Source organism: Antechinus flavipes, chromosome 6, assembly GCF_016432865.1.
Source record: "Antechinus flavipes isolate AdamAnt ecotype Samford, QLD, Australia chromosome 6, AdamAnt_v2, whole genome shotgun sequence".
NCBI lineage: Eukaryota > Metazoa > Chordata > Mammalia > Dasyuromorphia > Dasyuridae > Antechinus > Antechinus flavipes.
The window spans coordinates 245,860,361-245,883,513 of NC_067403.1; the positions used below are offsets into that span (position 1 = coordinate 245,860,361).

Below are 23,153 nucleotides of genomic sequence, written 5' to 3' on the forward strand. Positions count from 1 at the left end.
TTCCAAATTCATGTTTATTGTTTCCATGATACTGTCCATCCATCTCATTCTCTGCCTTCCCCCTTTTTTTTTCCTTTTCAATCTTACTCTCAAGTAATGTTAAACCCTAATAGCTTAAAACAACTATTAAGACTTGGCACTCCCTGTAAATATGAAGAAAAGTAGAAAATAGCTAGGACATTATGAGTAGAAATGCTATCCAGTCGATCCTTTAAGGGAAACTAAGGTGAGACTAAAAGTAGGGATGAGATGGCTAAATCAGAGTACTAACAAATCTGTTGTTGTGGCTCAAACATAAAATGTGTACAAGTAAATAATGTGACATAAGTGTGGACAAAGCTGACACTAGAACAATAAAGTCTTGACTATCAAAATCAGAAATGTATCTTTGAGGCATTAGGAAGTCACAACAAACCACAGATTAAAAGAACAAATTCATAAAATAATTTTGTCAGTTGCTTGAAGGATGCATTGGACAGAAAAAGTTAAAAATTCATTTAAAACACCTGGAATCCAATTAAGAGTCTATGGATTTAGTCCAAGCAACAGGCAAAAGGCATACCTATTAAGTATATATTTGAACTTTTCTCATTTTAATTTTTCCCTAGTATTATCAGTGTGTGGGACAGATTGGGTGCAAGAACCCCTTCCCAAGTAACTAATCAGAGACATCATCAGGTACAAAGAGAAAGTATTTATTTAATCCCTGCAGGAAGAGGCCCAGACACACCTGGGAGCTATCTCAACTCCTACATGTACTTCTAAAGAACGTGGCCAGCTTCTGGCTTGTTTGGGATTTAAAAGCCAAAGACCTGAGCCTTCTCATTGGATAGACTAAAAGGAAGTAGCCAACCTAGACCAATGGTCGCCAATGTTGGCTGCATCCCACAGGTCAAGTCACTTCCTGAAACTTCCTATATCTCAGGGTTCAAAATTCATCCCTTTAGTGATCAAATGACCTCCTCAGGCCCCAGCTCTGGGAGCAGGGATCATGTGACAGTACTGAGAAATACTTCATCCATCAATCCTATTCATCAGTAAATAAGCATTTGGTAAGTTCCTATACTTGTAAAGGATTTTTTTTTTTTTTTTTTGGTTTATTTCTATGATACATTCACAATCAAGAACAGAATTGACTTTCAGAAGCCCTATGATAAGGAAAGAGGAAATCATTCACATAAATAATAGTATTATATCCCAGCATAATCATAGTAAATATAACATATTATTTAGGAGATCATATAGCAATTGAAATTAGGCTACTGAATTTGACCATGGCATTTCCCTTAAAACTATGGCCATTTCAGTGGGCCAAAAGAAAAAAAAAAAATGTTGGTTGTTCATTATGTAAATCAAACAATAGTGTGGCAATATCTTTTTCTACATTTCAACCAAATATTTTAGTATTCTGTAGATATAATCGAAACTCACAGGACCCCATGTTTTGGGTGTATTAATATAATGAATCTCAAGTACTTTAATTTTTGTATTTCTTTTGTGGAGGTATTACCAATGATAATTAGTTGATGAAATAGAGGAAAAATAAGAACAGTTATAAAAACATCAAGTCATTTAGCTTGAATGAAGGATATTGGTTTAGAAATTGTGATATCTTTTGCTTATGGGGTGGAATTTATTAAAAATTATATCTGAAAATGAGAATTGGGATTTCTTATAATTTACCATCTTACATAATAATCTCATGATCATTATGCTAACTGTAAAAATTCAAGAAAATCCCATTGACATTTGTGAACATCTACCATCAAAATAGTGATTAGATGTAGATGTCACCACATTCCTCATACTAAGGAAATTTCAATCTAGAGCCTAAGAAAAATCCTATAGCCATTATGTGTCTGTTTTATAAGATTACCATCACCTATTCCCCATTCTCACTATTCTTAGGATCCATTCCACCTTAAGCTTATCCCAGTTCATTTACTTTCAAGATCATTCACTCCTCACTAAGTTAGACTAGGGAAAAAAATAACAATAACCCATATAATGTTGGTAACTCATTAACAGCAGCATGGGGATATCTAGGAGAGCACTGCAGAATATTGCAGGACTTCAGATCTCTATTACCTCTACTTACCAAAAAAATGATGAAAATTTGTTCCTAAAAACAAACATTTATAAGATATTCAAGCAGGTATCTATCTATCCTCTTCTTTCTTCTTGGTTTTTGTTTCAGTAATTATGATTCGTATCCTTCCCATTATTTATGAATTAATTATTAGCGGGGCAGCTAGGAGGTGCAACGGATAGAGCACCAGTCCTGAAGTCAGGAAGACCCGAGTTCAAATTTGGCCTCAGATACTTAACACTTCCTAGTTATGAGACTCTGGGAAAGTCACTTAATCCCAATTGCCTTAAGGGAAAAAAAAAAAAAAAAAGAATTAATTATTAGGTTAACAGCTTAGTTGCTTCCTCATTCTTCCAAGGTCACAACTTCCCTCAATAAAACTAATAACATGACCAGATCTTTTGCTGACCAATCTGCTTATATACCAATAAGATTATATGAATATCAATAAAGAAAGACACAGGGTATTGTGTTGTAGGATTAGAAGAGATTGTGGTTCTTTTGAGAGTGATTTTCAAGCATCTTTTTTTGTGATGGCAAATGCAGAAAAGAGTTAAGTTAAATGATTTCCAAAGTCTTTTCTAATTCTAATGTTCTATGTACCATTTAGTTTACTTCTTTTCATTAAAATTGACCAGAGTTTAAGTGACTAAGATAACAAGAAAACTCTTAGTTTTAAAATCCTTTCTTAATTGAATGAAAAGAAGTGCTTAATTACTATTACTTAAGGCCTTCTTCAGAGCATCCTTTACTTCCTTATTTCTCAAACTGTAGATCAGGGGATTTAACATGGGAATGATCACTGAATAAAAGACAGAGACCATCTTATCTGTATCAAGGGAATGTTTTGAGCTAGGCTGTAAGTACATAAATATTAAGGTCCCATAAAAAAGGGTGACAGCCACCATGTGTGAGCCACAAGTAAAGAAAGCTTTGCGCCTGCCTTCAGCAGATTTCATCTTTAGAATTGCAGAGACAATAAATACATAGGAGACAAAGACAATAAAAAGGGCAGCAGCACCAAGGATTCCAGCACAGATAAAAATCCACATTTGTTTGAAACTGGTATCAGAGCAGGACAGCTTCATGAGAGGCATGTCATCACAGTAGAAATGGTTGATCACGTTAGAACCACAGTAGGACAGGCGGAATGTCAGGATAACATGGTATGTTGCCACCATCAAACTGCAGATGTAGGGTATGACTACAAGCTGAATACAGATTTTAGGAGGCATCAAAACCATATAAAGCAAAGGGTTACAAATAGCCACATAGCGATCATAGGCCATGGAAGCTAGCAAGAGGCATTCTACATCATTGAAATGAATAAAGCACCCTAGTTGAGTAGCACATGCATAGAAAGAGATTATATTTTTCTCATATAAGAAATTGCCCAACATCTTAGGTGTGATTGAAGAAGAATAACAGAAATCTACAAATGCCAGGTGACTTAGGAAGAAATACATTGGAGTTTTTAGTCGTGAGTCTATTCTGATGATCGTGATGAGACCCAAATTGCCCACCACTGTGACCATATAGATAGATAGGAATATTATGAAGAGAGGAATCTTCAACTCTTGCTTGTCAGTGATGCCCAAGAGAATGAATTCAGTCACCTGGGTAAAATTAATCTCAGCCATTTATTCCATCTGACATCTTGGCCAAGATAAAAATAAAAAATGAAAGTTTAGTTAGTTCTTGGATTTTTCCTTCCCTCTTAATCACATTTTTCATTATTGTCATTATTAAAGTGAATGATGATGGATAATCCACAATAAAAATAAACAAAACTAACTCTGATTACCAAATGCTGGATTGATAATGATATTGTGAAATAGGTTTTACAAATATTAGTATTCTAATTTTATTCTTTGTCACACGATTTGATATCCAAAATAATGCCATTGACAAATGTCAGAACTTGAGGTGGAATTTTTTTCTTTTCTTCAAAGTAAATATTTGTTCCATTATACTATATTTCCTTACTCTCAAAAAAATAATCTCTATTTTTGATAGTGCAGGTTGTTTGCAACTGTCATTCTTGTCTATACATTCAGATTCCATAAACATTTCTTTGTCACTCTGTAAGAGGCAGCATAGTTTGGTAGATTGAATATTAATCTCTGAGTCAAAAGACTTGCATTGGAATTCTGCTTCATTCATAGACTGCTCTGTTCCTGGGTATATTTCATCAGATCTAGTTCAAAGTAGCTGTTGATCTGCATTATTTGGCCGCATGTGTGTTTATGTTTTGTGTGTGTGTGTGTGTGTGTGTGTGTGTGTGATTTCATAAATACTATAAAAATCTTAAGAATTTTAGAATTGATTGTATGACATGGGAGATAGTGGCACAGGACCATGAAGCATGGAGTGTCCTCATCAGAGAATGTCAGCAAAGCAGAATAAAAGTAGCTCAGAAGAAACATGTGATGAGTAGAATTATAGGATTAAAGAAACCATCCAACTGTTCATGGGGCCTATTTGTGCCTGACTTGTGGCAGAGCATTCTGAGGTTGTACTGTCACAGTCAGGTACACTATAACTCAACTCTAACAGAGTGATGTCATTTTGGTCCTCTTCAACATGAAGAACAACACTCAACTGATACATATATGCATACATCTATGAGGTATTGAGAATGCAAAAGCAAAATTAAAAATAATCCTTTATCTCAAGGAATTTACATTCTATGGTGAAGAATTAAACACACTTAAAAATATGTTCTACTTCCAAATCTCCAACGTGAAGATGGAGTACCTTGCAGATGATCAGTACTATTTCTTTGACAGCAGTCTGTGAGTCTCTACTCTTAAAAGCCTATATTATGAATGCCCAGTAGCAGTGTTTCCTCTGACTCTATAACTGGGGGGAGAAGACAGCTTAATACCAAATGATTTACTGATGCCAGAGTATAAAAGATGATGATGTGGTATATAATGAAAATAATGATGAGATTTGGAGTGCTTCAGATTTGATTGAAATCTTAATTGTGCCATTTACTACTGCCTTCATAATCTAAATCTCTCTAGGCATCAGTTTTCATACTAGGTGACTTTTGAGGTCCTTTTAATCACTTAATCTGATTTACAGAGATTTAAATACATAAAGTACAGGATTTCTAGTGCTCTGTTGTACCTTCTAGTGTTCAATTGTATCTCTTTGTGACACAGGGAACCATAGTGTAGCACACTATACCTTTACTATCTCTCAAAGTTGGTTCAAATTCATGTTCATTGTTTCCATGACCCTCCATCCATCTCATTCTCTGCCTTCCCCTTTTTCCTCTTCAGTGTTACTCTCATGATTCTTAGAGTAATGTTAAGTCCTAATATCTTAAAATAACTCTTAAGACTTTTGGATCTTCCTATACATTATCATCTACTCTTCCTCATAACTAGGGCATCATGAATGAAAATGATATTCAATTGATCTTCTAAGGGAAACTAAGGTGAGAATAAAATTAAGAATGAGATTGCTGAGTTAGAGGGCTAACAAATTAGTCATTGTGGCTCAAACATAAAGTGTGTATGAGTAAATAATGTGGTATAAGTGTGGACATTGCTGACACCAGACCAATAAAGCCTTAAACGTCAAAGTGGGGAGTATGTATTTTATCTTTGAGGCATTAAGAAGTCACAACAAATCCCAGATTAGAAGAATGAATTCATAATTTTGTCAATTGCTTGAAGGATGAATTGGACAGAAAAAGATTAGAAGAAATTCATTTAAAACACCTGGAATCCAATTAAGAGTCTATGGATTTAGTCCAAGCAACAGGTAAAAGGCACATCTACTTGTTAAGTATAAATTCAAACTTTTCTCATCTTAATCTTTCCCTAGTATTGTCAATAAATAAGCATTTGGTAAGTTCCTATACTTGTTAAGTTTTTAATTTAAAAAAAAATGTTATTTTTATGATACATGCAGAACCAAAAACAGAGTTGACTTTTAGAAGCCCTATGATAAGGAAAGGGGAAATCATTTACATAGATAACAGCATTAAATCCCAGCATAATCGTGGTAAATATAACCTATATTATTTGGGAGATCATAGAGTAGTTGAAATTAGATTGCTGAATTTGACATTGGCATTTCCCTTAAATTATGACCATTTGCAATAGAAAAAAATGTTGGTTGTATATTGTGTAAACCAAACAACATTGTAACAATAACTTTTTGTACTTTTCAAACAAATATTTTAGTATTTTGCACACATGATCTAAACTCACAAGACTACATGTTTTAGATTTATCAATATAATGATTCTCAAGTACTTTGACCTTTGTATTTCTTTTGTGGAGTAATTACTAATGATAATTAGTTGATGGAATAGAGGAAACAATAAGATAATGCTTATAAAAAGATCACATCATCTAGCTTGGCTCTTGCTTTAAAAGGAATGAAGAATATTGGTTTAGAAATTGTGTTATCTTCTGCTTATGGGATGAGGTTCTAAATTACATCTGAAAATGAGAATTGGAATTTCTTATAATTTACCATCTAGAATTTGAGTACTTGTATAATACCTCACTATCATTATGCTAACTGTAAAATCTCAAGAAAATCCCTTTTCAGTTTGTGATCATCCACAATCAAAAACATAATTAGATGTATATGTTACCACCTTCCTCATACAAAGAAAATCTCAATCTGTTGTCATCAAGATCTTAAGAAAAATCATGTTGTCATTATATGTCTGTCCTATAACATTACCATCACCTCTTCCACATTCTCACTACTCCCAGGAACCATTCCATCTTAAGCTTAGCCCACTTGATTTTGTGTACCCTATTGATTTTTATTTTCAAGGTCATTCACTCCTCACTAAATTGGAATAATAATAAAAAAAATAACCCATATAACATTGGTAACTCACCAGTAGCATGGGAATATCCAGGAGAGCACTGTAGAATATTGCAGGACTCAGATCTCTACTATTTCTACTTAGGAAAAAAAAAATGAAAATTTGTTCCTCTAAAAGACATCTATAAGATATCCAAGCAGTTATCTATCTTTTTCTCCTTTCTTGGTTTTTGTTTTATTAACTTTTATTAGTATTCTTCCCATCATCTATGAATTATTAGGTTAACAACTTAGTTGCTTCATCATTCTTTTAAGATCACAACTTCATATCCTTCCTCAATAAAACTAATAATAGGACTGGATTTTCTGCTGACTAGTTTGCTTATATACCAGTAAGATGATTTGAATATCAAAAGTCAGTGTGGTTGTGTTTCTTAGTTCCCTAATTCCTAAAATTTCAGAAAGTACATTAATTGATAGATGTTTTGATTGACATCATTTGAGCAATTTTTTAGCTCAAACTGTCTTTGGTATATATGGTCTTTGGATTCAATGAAAACCCAATTCTTCATGTATTATAGAATATTGTTCTTTATGTGAATATTCCCATTTATGAGATCATAGTTTTCAAATAGGGCATACCTTAAAATCCACGATTCCAACTCTTTAATTTTACACATGAAAAAATCAGTACCTTTCTTAAAATTATATAGATAAGATGTGACCCATGAGATTTGTTCTCCCTTATGCAGAATTCAGATTCAGTGGTATTTTCATTGTACTAGAATTCTTTGCATAACAGAAAGAAATGGCCCATAGGCTTTTCTTTAAGTACTTTAATTTGTATTTTAATTTTTTTGTTTAAATATGTTAGTGAAAATATTAATGTAAATTATATCCTTGCTATTTTAAACTTTCAGAAAAATGCCATTTTTGTTATTATGTTGTCTTAATTCTGATTCCCACTACTACTTATTGTTTAAAGGATACAAATTCTAAACTGTTAAGTCAATTGGAATATTTTTGTCTTACCTGAGAAGAACAAATAGCTAGACCCTCAAAAATACATAGAGGAGCATTTGAGTGCATGGTTTTATTGATGAATTTGTCCCAAAGGAATTACACGTTCAATTGATCCTGAAGCTCCTAACTCACTCAGGTGCTGACAAAGAAATTAAATGCAACCATGGGGAACATTAAGCAAACTGAATTTTAATTGAGGAGCTTGTCTAGGGTGTTGTGGGAACAGAAATTTTAAGCCTGCTGCTCACAAAGTGAGCAATGTGACAAAGAATTGTTTTCTTAAAGTAAATGTTGCTTTTGGAACATTTTCTATTATTAATAGTGCTATATATACATACATATATATGTTAATATAACCACAATCACTTTCTAGCTTCATGAATTTCTTGGGTAAATTTTACCTCAACATTAAAAGCAATCTAAAACACCATTCTTACGGTTAATCCTTCCTTTAAAAACATTTTTGTAGTACCCACTGTATGCACAGAACATAGTTTTGTAATCAAAAGATCTTTGTTTCAATCCAATCTCCACCATTGCCCGCTTGAATTTCTCATGTATGGGATCTGGATTAAGTGGCCTCTGACTTTCCCTGCTGTCCTACATTTGTGGTTCTATGAGTATCACCTTTCTTGTTGTAAATATTTCAGTCCTTGAATCTCCAATCTCATCCATGTAGACACCTCCTCCAACAATGTAGATTTTAACCCATTGACTCTATTTATTGCTATGTAGTTATAATCCCACTCCCTCATATTATGCACATTCTCCTGGCCCAAATGTGATCCCTTTTTGAATTACTTTAGCTCTTCTTTATCCAATTCACTTGAATCCTTTGCTTCTCATTATATCACCAGTTATACTCTGCTAACAATTATTCTTGATCATTTCTGCCATCTACTGCCTTTGTGCCTACAAATGTGCTGTTGAATGAAGATAAAGAAAAATTACAAAAGTATGATAAGTCCACTACAAATTTGTATCATGCAGCTTTAGAGCTCACACTGCTGCAAATCAATCACTTTTACACTTCCCTAATCAAGTGAATATTCTACTCACCATAGCAACTCTTCAAAATCTTTTCATTTCTCTTTAAATTACCCAAGGTTCATCCTCCCCATGCCTTTTTAGCTGAAAACTTTGCCTCTCATTTTACCTTCCCCCAGAAATGAAGCTCCCTTTTCTCCCTCTTTTTCCTCATTACACAATACTTCCATAGTACCTTTCATTTTTTTGTCTTCCTTACTATCTAGCCCAAAGAATGGCTCCTGCCAAAGGCAAACTGCTCAATCAACACAACAATCCTGTTTTATTCAGTCTCCTCCAACAGATTGGCCCCTCTATCCTTCCTTTCTTATCTTTAATATCTTCTTTGTTTTCTGGATCTTTCCTATTGCCTATAACCATAACCATGTCTGTACTTTTTGGGGAAAAACTCATCTATTTGGTTGTTTTATTTTGATTTTATACATTTTTAAACATTGTATACATTGTGGTTTTTTTCTGCTTGTACTTTTGATTTTATGATTTTAAAAATGGATATTTTATACAACTTACTCCCCCATATTTGCTATTTTTCTCCATGAGGGCTATTTCTTTGATATAAGTATATTTTATGTATATATAATTACATATATATTATTATGCATTATAAAGAAATAATTTAAATAATGTATATAATATATAAAATATATAGTTATATTTATGGGAATAATCAAATGATTTTCTGCATTCTATACTTTCATCCCCACTCCTTTATTGAAACAAATATGTGGAGTCAAGCCAAACAGACTTCCATACTTGACTACATTTTATTTATGTATATATATATATATGTTATGTATATTTTATATGCATATATATGTATAATTAGGTATACCTATCTATCGATCTATCTATACTCATATATATGTGTGTGTATATATATATATATATGTGTGTGTGTGTGTATATATATATATATATATATATATATAAATTCTAGAAATATTTCTCAGTCTATATTGTGAGTTCTTAACTTCTCTGTTGGGGATTGGTAGCATGTTTCATCATAGATCTTCTCGAATCATAATTGGTCATTGTGTTAATCATTTTTTAAGTCTTTTGAAGTTGTTTATTTTTATTTTCCACAATCAACAGTATTACAATAAATTCTCCCTTTTAAAAAAAATTCACTCTGAATCAATTCATTGAACTTTTCCTAAGCTTCTCTTAAAATATCTCTTTCATTTCTTATATTACAATAATATTCTATTAAATTCATATATAACATTAGTCACAGAAAATTTAAGCTTTTTTTTTTTAATTGATGGACCTTTTCTTAGTTTCCAGATCTTATTCATTATAATACAGAGAAAAATAGATTTGCTATAAACTTTTTTTTTGAGAATTCTCTCAAATGAGAGGAAAGAGATCTCTTTGGAGGAGTTTATTCCTCACTAGATGGGTTCTTATGACAAAAGTGTATCAACTAAAGAGACTGCTCTCTAGGGAAAAGCCTTACCTTCCAGTGGTTCAGAAGTAGTTTTTCATAATTTTTCAGTCTTTATTAAAGGATACTATCAATCACCAGCATTCTGCCACACCAAAGATAAATAAGTAATAACTTTCACAATAGAGGAAGAAGTCAAAAGAAGGAGGAATTGAACAAGGAGATATATTCTGGGAGAATATTTTCCATAAAGCTAGGGCTTTAATCAGAATGAGAACACATTCCCTCTTCAAACACAAAAAGATGTGGCCAAATAATTTTCCAGTTGTAGAAATCTGTTTAGACAAAGTTGCAAGGTTGAAGTAACAATTAAACAAGACTTACAGTGTCTTATTCAAGGACACTAAATAGTTTTTAATTGTTATTCAATTGTGTCAAACTGTTTGTGGATCATGGCATGCCAATATTGTTCTTTTGTTTTGTTTTGTTTTGTTTTGTTTGTTTTTTGTTTTTTGTTTTTTTTTTTGTTATGTTTTGTTTTGTTGGCATAAATATGGGAGTGCCATTTTGTCCTCCAGTGGATTAAGACAAATAGAATAAGTGATTTGCCAGAATTTCACAGCTACAGAATGTCTGAGGGTAAATTTTAATTCACTTCTTCATGATTCCAGGTTCAGCATTCTATCTCTTCATGGAACACCCAGCTGCCTCCCACTAAATGGTTGTTATGGCAATAGATGAGACCATTGATTTTTTTTTCCATGTCCTTTTGTAATTTATATCATTTTATTTCTCCTGTAACAGTAGTGAAAGACTATAACCAATTAGACCTCCTAAAGGTTGGATATTTAATCAATGAAGAAATTGCCTATTTCTCCCAGTTTTTGACTACACAAACTGTTTTGTTTTGTTTTTTTAAATGCTTCATAAAGGCCTAATCACTGGATCAGAGGATATGAACAGTTTAAAAACTTTTTGGCTGTAGTCCCCAATGATTTTATAAAATGATTTTATTCACAGCTCTGAGAGGATTGTTGTTGTTAAAGCTCTGGTGTCTTGGAATATTGCCTCATTGATATATAATTTTTTTTCACACAAATTACTACTTTTTCTCTGATTTCTGTGATAAGCAGGAAGTTTCCTACTTATTATAAATTTGTTCTTTCCACTATATTTTAACTTTGTTTCATTTGTTAATTACTATTTTGTTTTGGGGATATGGGTTTTAAAGATTATATAATATTGGCTTAAAACAGGTATTTATATAATATATTCATTGAAAATGTAGAAGGCAATGAAGAGTATACACACACACACACACACACACACACACACACACTATCTGATATAGTTGAACTATTGGTTGTTTATGCTGAATTTATTTTTTTCTCATTCTTGAGGAAAGCATTCTTATGTTTCTGAAGGGGAGGAAAGGAGTTATCTAAAATGGAGAAAAAAATGAGAAAGGGAGGACTAGAAACTGATTTGATGAAAAAAAGAATAATTGTAAAATAGCATTGAAAAATAGACAAAAGATATGGTATTGTGTTGTAAGATTGAAATTGTGGCTCTTTTGAGAATGATTTTCAAGCATCTTTTATATGGTGGCAAATTGTGAGGAGAGTTAAACTGCATGATTTACAAAGTCTTTTCTAATTCTAATATTCTATATAACATTTATGTTACTTTTCATTAAAATTGACCCTCATTTAAGTGATTAAGATAGCAAGAAAATTCTTAGTTTTTAAATCGCTTTCTTAATTTAATTAAAAGAAGTGCTTAATTACTATTGTTTAAGGCCCTCTTCAGAGCATTCTTTACTTCCTTATTCCTCAAACTGTAGATCAGGGGATTTAACATGGGAATGATCACTGTATAAAAGACTGAGGCGCTCTTATTTGAATCAAAGGAATGTTTTGAGCTGGGCTGCAAGTACATAAATATTAAGGTCCCATAATAAATGGTGACAGCCACCATGTGTGAGCCACAGGTAGAGAAAGCTTTGAGCCTACCTTCATCTGATTTCATCTTTAGAATTGCAGAGATAATAAACATGTAGGAGACAAAGACAACCACAAGGGAAGCAATAATGATGCTTCCAGCACAGATAAAAATCCACATTTGTTTGAAATGGGTATCGGAGCAGGACAGCCTCAAGAGAGGTATGTCATCACAGAAGAAGAGGTTGATAATGTTAGAACCACAGTAGGAGAGGCGGAATGTCAGGATAGCATTGTAGATCGCCACCATTGAACTGACTATGTAGAGAATGACTACAAGCTGAATGCAGATTTTAGGAGACATCAAAACCATATAAAGCAAAGGATTACAAATGGCCACATAGCGATCATAGGCCATGGAAGCTAGCAGCAAGCATTCTGAATTCGTACAGCTAACAAAGCACCCTAGTTGAGTAGCACATGCATAGAAAGAGATTATATTTTTCTCATATAAGAAATTGCCCAACATCTTAGGTGTGATTGAAGAAGAATAACAGAAATCTACAAATGCCAGGTGACTTAGGAAGAAATACATTGGAGTTTTCAGTCGTGAGTCTATTCTGATGATCATGATGAGACCCAAATTGCCCACCACTGTGAACATATAAATAAATAAGAACAGTATGAAGAGAGGAATCTTCATCTCTTGCTTGTCAGTGATGCCCAAGAGAATGAACTCAGTCACCTGGGTAAAATTAATCTCAGCCATTTATTCTATCTGATATCTTGGCCAAAATAAAAACAAAGATGAAAGTGCAGTTAGTTCTTGGATTTTCCTTCTCTTTAATCACATTTTTCATTTTTGTTATTATCAGAGTGAACAATGATAGATAGTACACAGAAAAAATAAAACAAAACCTGCTCTGATTATCAAATATCCAATTTATAAGGATACTGTGAAGTAGGCTGTGCAAATATTAGTATTCCTATTTTATTGTTTGAGATATGATCTCATATTCAAAATAATGCCATTAATAACTGTTGGGACTTGAGTTGGAATTTTTATCTTTTTTACAGTAAATATTTCTTCTACTATTCCATATTCTAGTCTCAAAAAAATCAAATCTATTTTTAGTAGTCTGTCTTTGCAGTCATGAAGTCAATGCAAATGTCATTCTTGTATATAAATATTTCTTTGTCCTATACTTTGTGAGACGCATCATAGTTTGGTGGTTTGAATGCAAATCTGAGTCAAATCTGAAGTCTGATTTTGAGTCAAGTCAAAAGACTTTGATTCAAATCCTGCTTTATTCATGGATTGGCTCTGACTGTCAGCACACTAAATTAGATATATTTCACAATAATTTATTGTTGATCTGCATTATTGGGCTGTATATATGTGTGTGTGTGTGTATGTATATGTGTGTATATATGTATGTGTGTGTGTGTGTGTGTGTGTGACTTCATACAGAATCTCAAAATCTTTATTAAGAATTTGGAAATTGATTGTATGACAGGGGAGATACTGGCAGAGGACTGAGTAGTCCTTCATCAGAGAATGTGCTGTGCTCCATAAGTAAAGCAGAATAAAAGTAGCTCAGAAGAAACATGTAATGAGCATATTTATAGGGTTAGAGAAAGTACCCCAAATATTCATGGGACCTATTTGTGTCTGATCTGAGCATTCTGAGCTTGTATTGGTCTGATCAGCCAGTCAGACATAATATAATTCAACTCTAACAGAGTGATGGTCCTCTTCAACATGAAGAACAACAATCAATTAATAAATATATGCATACATACACGAGGTGTTGAGAATGCAAAAGTAAAATTAAAAATAATTCTTGATACTGAGGAATTTATATTCTATGGTGAAGAATTCAACACATTTAGAAATATGGTCTACTTCCTGACCTCCACCTTGAAGGTGTAGTCCTTTGGGGGTGATCAGTACTATTTCTTTGAAAGCACTCTATGAGACCCCACTTTCAAAAACATATTATGAAACCCCAGTATTACGTTTCCTCTGACTCTAAAATTAGGAAGAGAAGACAGCTTAAAACCAAATGATTTACTGATGATACCCAACTAAAAATGTGATAATGTGGTATATAGTGAAGAGAATGACGAGATTTAGAGTGTGAAGCACTTGGTTCAAATCCTAACTGTGCCATTTAATACTTCTATAATCTAAATCTCTGTATGTATTAGTTTTCATACTGGATGATCTCCTAGGTCTTTTAGTCACCTGATCTAATTTACAGAGATAAATAAAGCACAGAATGTTCCAGAGTTCTCTTCCTGTTCAGTTGTGTCTTGTTGTAACCCAGGGAATCATAGAGTGCTGAGCATAGTATGCCTTTACTATCTCTCAAAGTTGGTAGAAATTTAAGTTCATTTTTGCTATGATACTGTCCATTCTCCTCATTTCCTTTTTTTCTTTTTCTTTTTTCTTTTTTTTCCTTTTCATGTTTCTTACAATAATATATTAAAACAACTCTTAAGACTTTTGGAACTCCCTATATAATATGAGGAAAGGAAGAAGATAATTAAGGGATCATGACTGGAAATGATATTCTATCGATCCTCTAAGGGAAACTAAGGTGGGAATAAAAGTAAGAATGAGATCACTGAGTTAGAGGACTAACAAATCAGTCATTATGGCTCCATCAAAAAGTGTGTAGGAGTAAATAGTGTGGCATAAGTGTGGCCATAGATAAAAGTAAACCAATAAAGTATTAATTATCAAAATGAGGAGTATCTATTGTATCTTTGAGGCTTTAGGAAGTCACAACAATCATATGTTAGAAGAATGAAGTCATAAGTTAATTTTGTCAATTGCTCGAAGGATGAACTGTACAGAAAAATACTAGAAGTAATTCATTTACAATACCTGGAATCCAATTGGAAGTCAGGAGTCTAATATAGAGGTCTATAATTTAGTCCAAGAAACAAGTGAAAAGCTCACCTACTGGTTTAATATAAATTTGAACTTTTCTTATTTTAATTTTTCTCTAGAATTGTTGATTAATAAGCATTTGATAAGTTCTTATATCTGGAAATATTGTTTGTTTGTTTCTATGATGCAAATCAAATCTATGATGCATTCAGAACCAAGAACAGGGTTGACTTTTAAAAGCCCTATGATAAGGAAAGGAAAAATCATTTACATAGATAACGGCATCAAATACCAACATAACTATAGTAAGCTTATATCGTTCAGGAGACCATAGAGCAATTAAAATTAAATTACTGAATTTGACCTTGGCCTTTTCCTTAAACTATTGGCCATTTCAGTGGGCCAATAGGAAAAAAACAATGTTGGTTGTGTATTATGTAAGTAAAACAATAATGTGGCAATAATTTTTTCTGCTTTTCATCCAGTTACTTAATATTCTGTAAACATGATCTAGCCTATATGTTAGATGTAGCAAATATAATGAATCTTATTTATTTTAACTTATGCATTTCTTTTGTGGAGGAATTAGCAATGATGGTTAGTTGATGAAATAGAGGAAACAATAATATAATAGTTATAAAAAGATCAAGTCATCAAACTTGGCACTTGCCTTAAAAAGAATGAAGGATATTGGTTTAGAAATTATGATATCTTCTGCTTATAGGGTGGGGTTCATTATAAATTACATCTGAAAATGAAAATTGGGATTTCTTTTATTTCTGAATCTAGAATTTGAGTTCTTATATAATACCTTATGATGATTATACAATCTGTAAAAAGTCAAAAAATCCCCTTCTAATTTGTGAACATCCCCCATCAAAAAAGTAATTAGATGTATATAACACCATTTTCCTCATACAAAGGAAATCTCAATCTGTTCTAACCAAGATTCTAAGAAAAATCCTGTAGCCATTATATGTCTGTCCTACAAATTTACATCCCACTCCCACTATTCCCAGGATCCATTCCTATTTAAATTTAGCCCAGTTGATTTGGTGGAGCCTACTATCTTTTACTTTCAAGGTAGTTCATTCCTCATTAAGTTAGACTAAAAAAAATATCCTATAATGTTGGTAACTCACTTACCAGCAACATGGGGATATCCAGGAGAGCACCACAGAATAGTGTGTGACTTCAGATCCCTGTCATCTCAATTTAGGGAAAAAAATGATGAAGTATATTCCTAAAAATAAACATTTATAATACATTCAAACAGTTATTTATCCTCTGCTCCTTTCTTGGTACATATTTTAGCAATTCTTATTAGAATCCTTTCTTTCATTTGTGAATTAATTACTAGGTAAACAACTTAATTGATTCCTCACTCTTCCAATATCACAATTTCCTCAATGAAACTAATAATACAACCCAATTTTCTGGTGACCAATCTTCTTCCATACCAAGTAAAATTATTTGAATATCAAAAGTCAATGGGGTTATGCTTCTAGTTTCCTAATTCCTAAATTGTCATTAAGGACATAGTTGATCAATGTTTTGGTTAATAAACAACCTTTGATCATTTTTTTTGGCTCAAACTGCCTTTGGTATATATGGTCTTTAGGTTCCATGAAACCCAATTCTTCTTGTATTATAGAAGATTGTTCTTTATGTTAATATTTGCATTTATGAGATCATAGTTTTCAAGCTAGGCCATACTTTAAAAAGCACTATTCCAATCCTTTCGTTTTACAAATGAAAAAACTAATATCTTTCCTAAAATCACATAGATAAGATGTGACTGAGATTTGTTCTCTCATACATTCGTAAGTCAGAATTCAAATTCAGTGCTATTTTTATTATACTAGGATGCTTGCATAACAAAAAAAAAGTACACAGAATTTTCTCAGAGTACTTTAATTTATGCTTGTCTGTTTAAATGTGCTAGTGAAATATTAATGTAAACTATATCCTTGCCATTTTAAGCCTTCAGAAAATACCATTTTTATTTTCATATCATCTTAATTCTGTTTCCCATCACTACTTATCGTTAAAAGTATACAGATTCTAAACTATTAAAGATATGAAACAGTTGGTTTGCTTTCCTAAGTCAACTAGATTTTTTTTTTCTTACCTGAGAAGAACAAGGGACTAGTTCCTCATAAATATATAGAGTAGCATTTGAGTGCATGGCCTTATTGATGAATGTGTCCCAAAGGAATTACATGTTCAACTGGTTTTGAAGCTCCTAACTCACTCAGGTGCTGACAAATTAAATGCAACCATGGGGAAAATTAAGTAAACTGAATTTTAATTGAGGAGCTTCTCTGGGGTATGAATAGTGTGACAAAGAATGATTTTTAAAATAAATTTTGCTTTTGGAACATTTTCAATTATTAATAATAGGTATTATTATTAATAGTCTCTTTCTGGATTCATGAATTCCTTGGATAAGTCTAACCTCAACTTTAAAAGCAATCTCAAATGCTATTCCTATGATGAATCCTTCAATTAAAAACGTTTTTGCAGTTCCCACTGTATGCAAAGAACATGGCTTAAGAACCAAAGCAGCTTGGTTCTCCACCATTGACTGTCTGAGTTTGTCATGTATGGGATCTGAATTAAGTGGCCTCTAACATTCCCTGCTATCCTACATTTATGGTTCTATGAGTATCTCCTTTTGTTCTAGATATTTCAGTCCTTTAATCTCCAGTCTCATCCATATAGATACCTCCTCCAACTATACAACTTGTAATCAATGCATTCCATTTATTTATATACAGTTCTCCCTCCCACATCATCATCCTTATATTATCCACATTCTTCTTTTCCAATTGTGCTCCCTTGTTGAATTAGTTTAGTGCTTCCTTATCCTATTCTCTTGAATCCCTTGCCTCTCATCATATCACCAGTTACATTCTGCCCACTGTTAGTCTTCATTATTCCTGCCATCTACTGTCTTTGTGCTTACATATGTGCTGTTGATTGAAGATAAAGAAAAATCACAAAAGTATGCTAAGTCCACCAAAATTTTATATCATGCAGTTTTAGCTGAGCTCAAAGCTGTAAAGCAATAAATTTTACACTTTCCTAATCAAGTCACTATCCTACTTACCATTGCAACTCTTCCAAATCTTTTCATTCTTCAAGTTCCCCGTGGCTCCTCCCTCTATTCTATTATTTGAAAACTTTGCCTCTTCTTATTACAGCCCTCCAAAAAAAGAAACTCTCTTTTATCCTTCTTCCTCCTCATTACATATTATTTTGATATCAACCCCCATTATCTCTGTTTCCTTCATCTGCGAAAGGCAAACTGCTCAACCAACACAACAATCTTTTATACTTTCTACTCCAACAGGTTGTCCCCTCTCTCTTCCTTCCTTTTTTACTTATTTTTAATATCTTCTTTTTTGTGACTCTTTCCTATTCCTACAAACATACTGATGTCTGCACCTTTTTGGAGAAAAATCATTTATTCATTTTATTTTGGCTTTATATATTTGCCAATATTGTAACTTTTTGTATTTTTCTAGTTTTACTTTTGATTTTATCATTTAACAAATGGATACTTTATACAAATTCACCTCTTACTTTTTTGTTTTTCTACATGAGGGCAGTTTCTTTGATATATATATATATATATACATATATATTTATGTATGCATATTTATAATGTATTATGAATAATGAATATAATGCATATAATATATGAAATATATATTTATATGTTTACAAATATGTTTGCATATATGGGAATAATCAACTCTTTTTCTGCATTTTATCCTTCTCTCTCCATGCCTATATTGAAGCAAAAGTTTAGTCAAACCAAATAAACTTCCATACTTGACTATATTTTATTTATATATGTGTGTATATATGTGATATATATATATATATCACATATATATATTTGCACATTATTTATGTACATATATGTGTGTATATATATGTATACCTACCATGTATAAGTCCATATATTTATATTTATCTCTTTATAAATATAACAACATTTCTCAATCTGTATTGTGAGTTCTTAACTTCTCTTTTAGGAAATAAGTAGCATCTTTCATTATAGATTTCCTGGAATTGTAGTTGGTAATCATGTTGATCACTTTTTTAAGTGTTTCAAAAATTTTTTATGATGTTATAATATTTACAATATTACAATAAATTCTCCTTTTTTATGTTCACTCTGCATCAGTTCATTTAACTTTTGTAAAGATTCTCTTAAGACATTCTTTTCATTTCTTATACTACAACAATATTCCATTACATTCAACATTACATTATATCCATATAAAATTTAAACATTGTTCAATTGATGGGACCTCCCTTAATTTCCAGATCTTTGTCATCACAATATGCAGAAAAATAGTTGCTGTAGATTTTTTTTTTTTTGAGAATTCTCTCAACTGAGAGGGAATGAGATCTGTTGAGAGGGTTTACTCTTCAGTGGAATGTGGGTTCTTGGCAATAGTGTATTAACTAAAGAAGCTTCTCTCTAGGGAGTAGTCCCTAGACCCTAGACCAATTTTCCAATGTTTCAGATGTAGTTTTTCATACTCTTTTTCTGTCTTTCCTAGCGTATATTATTAAAGACCACATTCTACCACACCAAAAGATAAATAAGTAACAACTTTCACAGGAAAGGAAGGAGTCAAGATTTTAATCAGAATGAGAACACATTGCCTCTTCAAACACAAAAGGATATGACCAAATAGTTTTCTAATTGTCAGAATCTATTTAGAAAAAAATTACAAGATTGAAGTAACTATTAAAGGAGACTTGCAGTCTTATCCAAGCACACAAAATAGTTTTTATTGTTATTGTTATTTTATTTGTTGTTTTTATTTATATGTTTATTTATTTTTATTAAGAGTTTGATACAAACTCTTTGTGACCCTGTGGATCATGGCATACCAATACTACTCAGGAGGTTTTCTTGGCAAAGATTTGGAGTATCATTTTGTCCTCCAATGAATTGAAGCAAACAGAATAAGTGACTTGCAAGAATCTCACTGCAGGTCTGAGAGTGCATTTGAACTCAGTTCTTGCTGCATTCCAGGCCCAGCATTCTTTCTATGCATGGAACACTTTCTCACTAAATGGTTGTTATGACAATAGATGAAACCATTGATTTTTATCATGTCCTTGTGTAGTTTGTAGTTTTTTATTTCTTCTGCTATAGTAGTGAGAGATTTTGGGCTATTAGGTCTCCTGAAGGTTGGGTATTTAATCCATCAAGAATCTACTTCTTTGCACTTTATACAAACTGGTTCTTTTTTTTTAATCACTTAATTAAAGCTTAATAGTAGTATTACTGGATCAAAGGATATACAGAACTTAAGAAAATTTTGGCTGTAGTCCCCAATGATTTTACAAAATGACTTTATTCACAACTCTGAGAAGATTGTCTCTATTAAAGCTCTGGAAGACTTTTCCCATTCTAATATTCTAACATTTATGTTATTTCTTTTCATCAAAATTCACAAGTGTTTAAGTGAATAAGATAACAAGAAAACCCTTAGTTTTAAAATCATTTTCATAATTTAATTAAAATAAACGATTAATTACTATTCCTTAAAGCCTTCTTAAGAGCATCCTTTACCTCCTTATTCCTCAAACTGTAGATCAGGGGATTTAACATGGGAATGATCACTGAATAAAAGACTGAGACCATCTTATCTGTATCAAGGGAATGGTTTGAGCTAGGTTGCAAGTACATAAATATTAAGGTCCCATAAAAAATGGTGACAGCCATCATGTGTGAGCCACAAGTAGAGAAAGCTTTATACCTGCCTTCAGCTGATTTCATCTTTAGAATTGCAGAGATAATAAACATGTAGGAGACAGAGATAACTAAAAGGGAAGCAATACCAATGATTCCAGCGCAGATAAAAAGCCACATTTCTTTGAAATGGGTATCAGAGCAGGACAGCCTCAAAAGAGGCATGTCATCACAGTAGAAATGGTTGATAATGTTAGAACCACAGTAGGAGAGGCGGAATGTCAGGATAACATGGTAGATTGCCACCATCAGACTGTAGATGTATGGTATGACTACAAGCTGACTACAGATTTTAGGAGACATCAAAACCATATAAAGTAAAGGGTTGCAAATGGCCACATAGCGATCATAGGCCATGGAAGCTAGCAACAAGCATTCTGCATTCGTGAAATTAATAAAGCACCCGAGTTGAGTAGCACATGCATAGAAAGAGATTATATTTTTCTCATATAAGAAATTCCCCAACATCTTAGGTGTGATTGAAGAAGAATAACAGAAATCTACAAATGCCAGGTGACTTAGGAAGAAATACATTGGAGTTTTCAGTCGTGAGTCTATTCTGATGATTGTGATGAGACCCAAATTGCCCACCACTGTGAACATATAGATAGATAAGAACAGTATGAAGAGAGGAATCTTCAGCTCTTGCTTGTCAGTGATGCCCAAGAGAATGAATTCAGTCACCTGGGTAAAATTAATCTCGGCCATTTATTCCATCTGACATCTTGGCCAACATAAAAACAAAGATGAAAGTTCAATTAGTTCTTGAGTTTTCCTTCCCTCTAAATCAGATTAATTATTATTGTCTTTTTCACAGTGCAAGATGATAAATAGTCCACAGGAAAAATAAACAGAACCAGCTGTGATTGCAAAATACTCGATTAACCATGGTACTGCACAGTACGGTTGAGCAAATATTAGTATTACTATTTTAAATACTAAAATATTACTATTTTATTCTTTGACACACGATTTGATATACAAAATAAAATGCCATTGACAAAGGACTTGAGGTGGAATTTTTTCTCTTCTTCAGAGTAAATATTTTTTCCACTATTCCATATTCCCTTACTCAAAAATAAAATAATCATCTCTATTTTTGGTAGTATACTCTTAATTTGTAACTATCATTCTTGTCTACACATTCAAATTCCATAGACATTTCATTGTCACTTACTTTGTGTGAGGCAGCATGGCTTGGTGGATTGAATGCAAATCTCTGAGTCAAAAAAAAATGGATTCAAATCCTGCTTCATTCATAGATTGACTATGGCCATTGGCACACTTAATCAGATATAGTTCATAGTAGTTGTTGATCTGCAACATTGGGCTGTATTGTATTATATTTGTGTGTCTGTGTGTCTGTGTGTCTCTCTCTATATATAGAATTAAACACATTTAGAAATATATTCTAGTTTCCAACCTCCAACTTGAAGATCCCTTTGGGGATGATCAGAATTATTTCTTTGAAAGTATTCTGTGAGTCCCCACTCTTAAAAACTTTTATTATGAGCCCCAAGTAGTATATTTCCTCTGACTCTATAATTGGGGAGAGAAGATGACTTAAAAACCAAATGATTTATTGATACTAGAGTATAAAATGTACATAGTGAAGAGAATGATTAGATTTGGAGTTTGAAGCACATGGTTCAAATCCTAACTGTGCTATTTAGTACCTCTATAACCTAAATCTCTCTAGCCATCAGTTTTTGTACTAGGTGACTTTTGAGGTCCTTTTTGTCACTTAATCTGATTTACAGAGATAAATAAAGTACAGGATTTCCAGAATTGTATTGTTCAGTTGTATCTCTTTGTTACCAGAGAATCATAGTGTAAGCACACTATACCACTGCTTTCTCTCAAAGCTGGTTCACATTCATGTTCATTGTTACTATGACACTTTCCATTCATCTCATTCTCTGCCTTCCTCTTTTTTCCTTTTTAATCTTACTCTCATCCTTCTTAGAGTAATATTAAGCTCTAATAGCTTAAAAGAACTCTTAAGACTTTTGGCACTCCCTGTGAATATGAGGAAAGGTAGAAGATAACTAGGGCATCATGAGTGGAAATGATATTTACTTGATCCTCTAAGGGAAACTAAGGTGAAAATAAAATTAAGAATGTGATTGCTGAGTTAGAGGACTAACAAATCAGTTATTGTGACTCAAATATAAAGTGTCTAT

The 23,153-nt window shown here is 32.5% G+C and overlaps 3 protein-coding genes across 3 annotated transcripts; all 3 read right to left on the bottom strand.

The window, feature by feature from the left end:
* Nucleotides 1-2,799: 2,799 nt before the first annotated feature.
* Nucleotides 2,800-3,729, bottom strand: LOC127540143 (olfactory receptor 1044-like). Its single transcript, XM_051964720.1, has one exon. The coding sequence runs from the start codon at nt 3,727-3,729 to the stop codon at nt 2,800-2,802; it is 930 nt and encodes a 309-aa protein (XP_051820680.1).
* Nucleotides 3,730-12,125: 8,396 nt separating this feature from the next.
* LOC127540144 (olfactory receptor 1044-like) lies at nt 12,126-13,055 on the bottom strand. The gene has a single exon (XM_051964721.1). It carries the CDS (start codon nt 13,053-13,055, stop codon nt 12,126-12,128), a length of 930 nt encoding a protein of 309 aa, XP_051820681.1.
* Nucleotides 13,056-20,748: 7,693 nt separating this feature from the next.
* LOC127540139 (olfactory receptor 1044-like) lies at nt 20,749-21,687 on the bottom strand. The gene is given in 1 exon segment (XM_051964715.1): nt 20,749-21,687. A coding segment is annotated over 1 exon segment (939 nt).
* Between the last annotated feature and the right edge of the window lie 1,466 nt (nt 21,688-23,153).